Consider the following 9767-nt stretch of genomic DNA (forward strand, 5'->3'; position numbering starts at 1 on the left):
CGTCTTAACCGCACAGGGAGAGAGAGAGAAGGCTGAAATGGCCTCTTTATACCGCGTTTATACCGCATTTATACCGCGTTACACAATACATTCATTACACTCGTCTTAACCGCACAGGGAGAGAGAGAGAAGGCTGAAATGGCCTCTTTATACCGCGTTTATACCGCATTTATACCGCGTTACACAATACATTCATTACACTCGTCTTAACCGCACAGGGAGAGAGAGAGAAGGCTGAAATGGCCTCTTTATACCGCGTTTATACCGCATTTATACCACGTTTATACCGCGTTACACAATACATTCATTACACTCGTCTTAACCGCACAGGGAGAGAGAGAGAAGGCTGAAATGGCCTCTTTATACCACGTTTATACCGCATTTATACCGCGTTACACAATACATTCATTACACTCGTCTTAACCGCACAGGGAGAGAGAGAGAAGGCCTGAAATGGCCTCTTTATACCGCGTTTATACCGCATTTATACCACGTTTATACGCGTTACACAATACATTCATTACACTCGTCTTAACCGCACAGGGAGAGAGAGAGAAGGCTGAAATGGCCTCTTTATACCACGTTTATACCGCATTTATACCGCGTTACACGATACATTCATTACACTCGTCTTAACCGCACAGGGAGAGAGAGAAGGCTGAAATGGCCTCTTTATACCACGTTTATACCGCATTTATACCGCGTTACACAATACATTCATTACACTCGTCTTAACCGCACAGGGAGAGAGAGAGAAGGCTGAAATGGCCTCTTTATACCACGTTTATACCGCATTTATAGCGCGTTACACGATACATTCATTACACTCGTCTTAACCGCACAGGGAGAGAGAGAAGGCTGAAATGGCCTCTTTATACCACGTTTATACCGCATTTATACCGTGTTACACAATACATTCATTACACTCGCCTTAACCGCACAGAGAGAGAGAGAGAAGGCTGAAATGGCCTCTTTATACCACGTTTATACCGCATTTATACCGTGTTACACGATACATTCATTACACTCGTCTTAACCGCACAGGGAGAGAGAGAAGGCTGAAATGGCCTCTTTATACCACGTTTATACCGCATTTATACCGTGTTACACAATACATTCATTACACTCGCCTTAACCGCACAGAGAGAGAGAGAGAAGGCTGAAATGGCCTCTTTATACCACGTTTATACCGCATTTATACCGCGTTATGTGATACATTCAGTAAAGAGCAGCAGCAGCAGCAGCGCTGAACGTGTTAATGAACCTGATGGGATGCGTGAACTCACCCATAATAACAGGATGGACCAGAACCGGGGACGCGGGTCAGTAAATACACACTTTGTTTTTACTGATTCATGCCTGTTAGTGAGTATAACTTGAGTATAATTATATTTAGAATATTTCACTGTAGATGAATATGAAGAAACAAGTTGATTACTTGATATTAATGATGATGTCATGGTGTTTTATGGGTGTATTTTCAGAATTTAAACAGATAAAAACTGAACTGGGTTCCTGGAGGACATAATAAAGGTTTGGGGTAATGTCCAGTCGGTTGGGTTATGATTATTACGATACTGTACAAAGGCAGAAATAAGATCTCTGACGAGTTGCAACTTCCTTCCACAACGACATTTTATTCAGTTTCATCAAATTCACCGCTGTTCATGTTGAACATTCGCTTCAGAAGGAAGTTTAACCTGCAGCAGGAAGATCAGTAAACTGATAGCACCAGAACGTCATTTCCATCGACGGCTTGCCTCACAATTCATCTCATGATCCTCACAATCGTCTCACAGACCTGGTTCTAAATACAGAGGAACTTCATCATCTCGGCTTCTGAAAAGGTGAAAGTCCTTTTATAGTAATATTTAACATGGCCTGCAGAAATACTTCAGAACATCTAAAAATGCAGCAATGTCTTTTTACAACGTGTCTTCTATGTCATGCCCACGTCTCCATCTCACACAGATATAATGTGCACTCCTCTGGGCTTGTTCCATGAACCTTGCTGAGGTGGAGTTTGAGTGCATGCTGGCTGGTGATGGTCTGGCTGGGTGCCTTTCTTATCTGCTGGCAGGGAATGGAGGCGGGGAAGTGCTTTATTGATCCTCATAGCTGACTTTCTGAGTTTATCTGCTGAAAGCTTGGGAAAGTCCTTCATCCTGAAGCCCAGGTGTGACTCCAGGTGATAGACATGTGCTGAGGGACTTCGTACCTGTGAAGAGCACTGACTACAGAAGAACACTGGCTGGCCCACATCGAGGTTCCTCAGGAACTTTGTGCGTCCTGACCGCCTCAGCTGGTACTTTACATTGGCCAGCCAATGGCTGATGGTTGCCATGGAGAGCCCAGTAAGGTTTGATATCTGAGTCCGTTCTTTGGGGCTCAGGTCTGTTGAGACGTACTTCCCATCGGCGGTCCGTCGGAGACTGGCGGTGAAACAGGCCTGGAGGATGAGGAGATGAATAGGGTTCCAGTTGGACTGGCGGCCTTTGTGCTTCTGTGAAGTAAAGTCCTCCTCCTCAGTTTCATCGGCTATAGAAGCACGCTCAGAAGTGCTTTGCTTTAGCCAGCTGCCACGCTTGGAGACTTTAGAGAGAACATTTGGCTCTGTGAGGTTTCGCAACATGTCGGAGATATCTGCTAGGGCGTTCTCCTGGTAGGGGCTGCTTGGCATGAATGGTGCATCTGCGAGAGTCTCTGGGCTTTTAGGAACAGTGGAGGAACATGGCATAGAGGTTGGCTGTGAGGCTGGAATCCTGGTGGAGGATGCAGGTGTCTTGCTCTGTCCTTTGGACAGGTCTATTGGCTGGTCTTTGCTGAGGTCATTAACCCCCCCATTGGCAGATTCCATTTTTTTGTCCGTTTCAGGAGGAACGGCCTTCAAGAGAACCTTTTTGGCCATGCTGTTGCTCATTTTGAAGAGCATGTCCATGGGATTTGTCACTGAAAGCGCAGGTTTAGTGGCTCCACCCAGATGCAGGTTCATTACTGTCTGGAGAGCACTTATGGGATCTACAGTGGGTTGATGGTCTGGAGCCAAAGTGTTGGTGGTGACGACACTGTTAATATTCAAAGCAGAAATGTGGGGATTTTGACGGGTCTGTGCTTAGTTGTTTGTCTCTTCATTTTCCTCATAAACGCTTGGGTCACGTGTGGTTGAAGCACAAACCTTTGGCGCTTTAGATGAGTCCGACTCAGAAGACTCATTTCTGCAAGCTAAAGATACAGTCATGTCCCATTCCCCTGGCTTTCTCACCTTCTTGCCATCAACTCCTTTTCCCATCACCTGCTTCAGCATGGCGTCTTTGTCTGGAGAGACTGAGCTGTTGTTGAGGGAGAACCTCTCTTTATGGTGCGATTTGCACGTTGTAGGAACGGTGTTGCTAGTGGCAGGTGGAGGTTGTGGTCATGTTGCTTGGTAACTGATATGCGGCATGTATACTTGGATATCCTCCCCAGCTAGGAGACCCATTCTGGGCTTTGTGGATCGCGGAGGTGACAGTGTCCTCCAGAGATTTCAAAATGTCTAATCCACCCCTGGGGCTCTCTTTCAGGTCCTCCTCAGAAAGATAGTCACGTTTGTCAGCATCTAACAACTGTTTATTGTCTTTAGGACACACATCTTCACGCTTCGTTCTGCTAGGAGAGGAACAGGGATGAAGAGGAGTTTCAGCTGAGGAAGGAGAGGAGAAGGACGATGGGGCCAATGGCACTGACTGGACCTTCTCATCCTTGGAGTTCTTCCTTGGAGACAGCGGGGGTCTCAACTCTTTTTAGACCACCCTTGTTGATGTTAATGAAGTGGCCTGTTAACATCATATGGGTGGTCAGGTCCTGCAGGGGAATTATGTGAACTTCCACACTCCATACATTTCAAGACTTGCGACTTGCGAGTCTCAAACTGCCACGTGTAGCTGGTCCCATTCGGATGACCCAAGCGGTGTTTGATCTTCTCACTGCAATCTGCTTCTTTGTGAGGCTTTTCCACCGCACATTGTGAACTGAAGATGTTCAGCTCCATGGGGAGCCTTTGTCCAGAAGAGCCCATCATTTTGGCAGCAATTGTTGTCATGGGCTCTTTCAAGGGGACCTTCTGGTAGTGCTTGGTTTTAATCATATGCACACTGAGGTCCTGCAGAGACTCAAAGGAGTGTCCACAGTACATGCACTTCAGCACCTTCTGGGCGTCCTCTTTGCCCTCCATTTCCATCAAGGAGCGCTTGCGTGGCTTGGACCAGCCCTTGGCACCGGCGCCGTTCTTGGCGTGGTTGTCATCGCGGTAGTGCCCCGTCTCGTTCATGTGGACGGTCAGCTCTACCAAGGTCTCGTACGCAGAGCTGCAGCCTTTACAGCGGAACCTGCTGGCGCCGGAGAAGATGGAGCCGTACAGCTTGGCGCTCTGGCGGCACAGCTGCACCGTGCTGAGGAGGTCGGGGTGTGTGGCTGGAGGAAGCCTGTTCGGCGAGACCTGCTGAAGCGTCTTGGTCATGGCGGACTGATGCCAGTCGAAGCTCCGTGCCGCGGCTGGTGGGCCGAGGTTCAGAGAAGACCAGCAGGAGCCGGGCAGGAAACTGCTGTAAACGGCCTTCATCTGCTCCAAGCTTCCTGGGTCCTCCCTCGGTCCACCCTCACCATCCGGCCCTGTTACTGGAGGCTGTCCTGCTGGCGTTGGGACAGTCTTTGATGAAGCCGTGTGAATTTTGGCCGCTGTCGTCTCCTTGTCCTCTTCCGGGACGTATGCTGGAAAACAGAGGGGGACATTAAAAGAGCGTAAACGTGAGAAGAATATCTGTGGAGGTAACAGACATTTTCATATTTCTGATCCGATTTAAATGAGATATATTAAACATGACTGACGTTCACAGCACGTTGTCTTCAGCCATCGCTGGTGTAAGAACCGTACAGAAAACCGTACAGATGCCGGCGTGGTACGGACCATGACAAGAGAAGTGAATAATGAGGGCACACACACACACACACACACACACACACACACACACACACACAGCAGAGGTTAAAAGAAAAGGCAGAAGGCGGCCACACATAAGTGGCCTGTCACTTCGTGTCCCCGCGAACAGCCTCAGACAGGTGACACGCGTGTAGGTGTCCTGCTGGGCACCTCGTCTGACGTCTCCGCCAGATGCCCACTTACTCGGAGTGGCCGCCCGACGGCCGTCCCTGAGGACAGACGCTCCCTGACAGCTCCGCCCCCCGTCCCCGCCCTGCATGTCCCCAGCAGTCCGTGTCAGAAAGTGTGCGGCAGAAAAGGTCACGCTGGACATTTCAGACACGTGTCAGAGGTCAACACGTCTGCGCGGACGGGGGCAGTTCGGCACGCCATGCAGGGTCGTGACAGGCCTCTTTACCTCCAATTTAAAGAATAATCGTCTCTCTGAGAGACAGTGTCGGGGCCCGACGGACCCCCTCTAAATCGAGGTTGTCACCGGGGATCCATTACCGCTCAGTCTGGCCTGATCGTCCCCGACAGCCCCGATCAGAGGCCGTCACTCACAGCCGGAGACGCCACCCAGGTGTAAATAAGAGGACATAATCACGTCCCCGACGAAGACAACGTGTCAGGAAGGATAAAGAGGAGCCAGACGGTGGAATCAGCTCCGTCTTTTATTTGACTGTAGCTGGTCTTGTGTCTTATTACGTTTTAGAATCTGGATTCGTCTACAATTCAGTGGCAGAGGTTTGAAATGGTTTAAAGAAAGAAAAATGAAAACTGGGAGCCAGTTTGGTTGTTCTGGATCCTGGAGATCATTCCAATTCACTTTTAAAAATACAGATATTCACGATGCGGATTACCGCCTGTAGTCAGATTTTAAAAACCGAACAGAAGATGTGCTGATGTGAATGATACGAGGTTCATATACGAGGTTCCTGCAGATTATTAGATGAGAAGCTTCACAACACTGGATCTCAGCGGGTAATCATCTTCTGAACATTTCCCTCAGGCTGTCTGCTGAAGACCAGGAGATACTTGGTGCAGCAATTTCTTTCCTTTCATCCAGCCCAAGTCGGTTTTATCTGATTTAAAATCTGTGCGATGGTGAAAAACGGTTTCTACCACCTTCATCTCCAGCAGTGGATTATGGGAATGATTGCAAATAAAGAGGCTGTTGATGATGATGAAGCTATCGTCTGCCAGGTATCTGTCTTCTTCGTGCTCTTCTGCTCCGGTTCCGTCCCCTTTCTGTCACCTGTGTCTCACTGGCACGCCTGACTGGCAGCCGTTTTTTAAAACCTCGAATCAAAAATCTGCCCTGATTACCGAGCAACAAGCAGTTTCCAGAGATGGAACCACTAACTCTCCCGAGCGGCTAGGGGTGGAGAGAAGTTGTGATCTGTCCTGACCTGCGGTAACCTGTGGTGTGTGGTGTGTATGTGTGGTGTGCGGGTGTGTGTGGTGTGTGATGTGTGTGGTGTGAGTGTATGGTGTGTGTGAGTTTGATGAGGGTTGTGGGTGAGTGTGTGTGTGGTATGTTGTTGGTGGGAGTGTGTGTGTGTGTGTGTGTGGGGTGGGGTGTTGGTGTGGGGGAGTGTGGGGGTTTGTATGTGTGTGGTGAGTGGTGTGTGTGTGTGTTTGTATGTTGGTGAGTGTGAGTGTGTGTGTTTGTATGTTGGTGTGTGAGTGTGTGTGTGTGTGTGTGTGTATCAGGTTACCGCTCTTCCCGCCGTGTCTGAATTATAACCCGCGTGATAAATGGTTTTCAGATCCCGGCGTCCATCATTAATCTCCGCCCCCTCCGCCAGCAGCAACATCCATCACAGCGCGCCTGGTGGAGAAGGCAGGAAGCGGCGGGTTCATTTACCGGCCATCTGGGGCGGAGCTAATATACATCAGGGGCTGATACACACACACACAAACACACACGTATACACAGACACACATACACACCATACACACACACACAAACACACACGTATACACACACACACCTACACACCATACGCAAACATACACACATACACACGTATACACAGACACACATACACACCATACACACACACAAACACACAGACACACACACACACACACCTACACATCATACACAAACATACACACACACACAAACACCACACGTATACACACACACACATACACACCATACAAACACACACACACATACACATCATACGCAAACATACACACACACGTATACACATACACACCATACACACACACACACACACACAACACACACACGTATACACACACACACATACACACCATACAAACACCACACAACATACACAATCATACGCAAAACATACACACACACGTATACACAGACACACATACACACCATACACACACACACAAACACACACGTATACACAGACACACATACACACCATACAAACACACACACACATACACATCATACGCAAACATACACACACACGTATACACATACACACCATACACACACACCACACACACACCTACACATCATACACAAACATACCACACACACACAAAACACACATATATGTATACACACATATACACACACAAACACAAAACCACACACACACACCACAACACACACACACACACACACATATACCGGCGGGGGCAGTGGTGGCCTAGCGGTTAATCAGAAGGTTGCCGGTTCGAATCCTGATCTGCCAAGGTGCCACTGAGCAAAGCACCGTCCCCACACACTGCTCCCCGGGCGCCTGTCATGGTGCCCACTGCTCACTCAGGGTGATGGTTAAATGCAGAGGACGAATTTCAGTGTGTGCACCGTGTGCTGTGCTGCTGTGTATCACATGTGACAATCACTACACTTTTTTTTTTCTTTACATGCACACATACACGTTTACACATACACACCACAAACATGCAAACACGCAAACACACACAGCCCCTCAGCATGGCTGCTCCTGTCTTCCACCTGTCATTCATTTATCTTCCCTCCCTTCATTCCCAGCAGCTCTGATGTTCTCAGGTCTGGTCTCTCCTGCTCTCTGGGGGATGTTGGTGTGGGACGGGACGCATCACAGTGTCACCAGTGGAGATGGGACTCTGTGAAAAGGACGTCTACTGAAAAGGAAACGGAGTGTTCGGCACGATTCGTCCCCTACACACGTCTCCAGATTACCAGAACCCTGAAGCAGCAGAACGTCCCACAGACCCGAGGAGGAACAGCCGGGGCGAGGGAGACACAGCACGGGCGAGCGAGAGGGGGACGGAATCGTCTCCTTTTGGTTTGATTACATTGGTGGATCGCAGCCTGTCACCCGTAATCAGTCAAACTGTCACGAAGCCATCAGCTTCACGGCTAATTAGACGGCACTAATGAAGCTGGCGAGGACAACGTCCACTCTTTACCCCGCGCGAGAAGAGGGACAGCTGCCCGCACGCATCAACGTGCTTTTAAAAGTCCCCCTTCCAGAACGTTCCACCCATTACAGTTAAAACGTCAGCAACATCTCGGCGTTCTCACACACACGGCGTGTTTAACGCTCCGATCGGCGGTTAGCGGCGGGGTAGCGGAGGGGTACGGTGGCCCTGTCACGCCGCCGTAATTGTTCTCCTGCTGACGGCCTCATTCATCAGGCAGCCAGAAGAGGCTGCTGGTCCAGATGCTTCACTTGACTTTCATTCCACGTCCACCCGCGGACCCCTGCGTGTCCCGGGACCCCAGCGTGGACGTCCATACGAGGGACGTGGAAATTACAGTCGAATAAAAGCTCATCGTTCCATGTTTTTACATTTACATTTACAGCATTTACCAGACGTCCTTATCCAGAGCGACTTACAGTCAGTAGTGACAGGGACAGTCCCCCCCTGGAGACACTCGGGGTTAAGTGTCTTGCTCAGGGACACGATGGTAGTAAGTGGGGTTTGAACCTGGGTCTTCTGGTTCACAGGCGAGTGTGTTACCCACTAGGCTACTACCACCCTTATCGGAGAACAAGAACCTGATAAAAGTGCCACAAATCAGATAAAAACTTTTTTAGCGTAAAATTACAGAATTATAAAACTACTCTGTCCCTGGACAAACCCACAGGCTGGAAGGTAGGATCAGGAGGAAGAGGTTGGAAGGAGAAGCTGGAAGGAGAATTCAGGAGGAAGAGGCTGGAAGGAGAATTCAGGAGGAAGAGGCTGGAAGGAGAAGCTGGAAGGAGAATTCAGGAGGAAGAGGCTGGAAGGAGAAGCTGGAAGGAGAATTCAGGAGGAAGAGGCTGGAAGGAGAAGTTGGAAGGAGAATGAGGAGGAAGAGGCTGGAAGGAGAAGTTGGAAGGAGAATTCAGGAGGAAGAGGCTGGAAGGAGAAGTTGGAAGGAGAAGTTGGAAGGAGAATGAGGAGGAAGAGGCTGGAAGGAGAAGTTGGAAGGAGAATGAGGAGGAAGAGGCTGGAAGGAGAAGTTGGAAGGAGAATTCAGGAGGAAGAGGCTGGAAGGAGAAGTTGGAAGGAGAATGCAGGAGGAAGAGGCTGGAAGGAAGGAGAAGTGGAAGGAGAATTCAGGAGGAAGAGGCTGGAAGGAGAAGTTGGAAGGAGAATTCAGGAGGAAGAGGTTGGAAGGAGAAGTTGGAAGGAGAATGAGGAGGAAGAGGCTGGAAGGAGAAGTTGGAAGGAGAATTCAGGAGGAAGAGGCTGGAAGGAGAATCAGACCTGCTGCGCGTCGCGGTGCCTGCTGCTTCCTGCGCGTCATGCTGCTGGCGTCCCTGTCGCCGTCGCCTCGTCTCTGGTTACATCTGACCGGAAGCCCGCAGGGACATGGAGACACGTGGAGAAACGTGGA

The 9767-nt window shown here is 49.4% G+C and overlaps 1 protein-coding gene across 1 annotated transcript; it reads right to left on the reverse strand.

Moving 5' to 3' along the window:
- Positions 1-1837: 1837 nt before the first annotated feature.
- LOC114779566 (teashirt homolog 1-B-like) lies at positions 1838-9767 on the reverse strand. Its single transcript, XM_028967472.1, is given in 7 exon segments — positions 1838-2056; positions 2058-3106; positions 3263-3351; positions 3422-3744; positions 3746-3846; positions 3848-4746; positions 9638-9767. Coding segments are annotated over 7 exon segments (2613 nt in total). The 5' UTR covers positions 9678-9767; the 3' UTR covers positions 1838-1944.

The sequence above is a fragment of the Denticeps clupeoides genome, unplaced genomic scaffold, assembly GCF_900700375.1.
Source record: "Denticeps clupeoides unplaced genomic scaffold, fDenClu1.1, whole genome shotgun sequence".
NCBI lineage: Eukaryota > Metazoa > Chordata > Actinopteri > Clupeiformes > Denticipitidae > Denticeps > Denticeps clupeoides.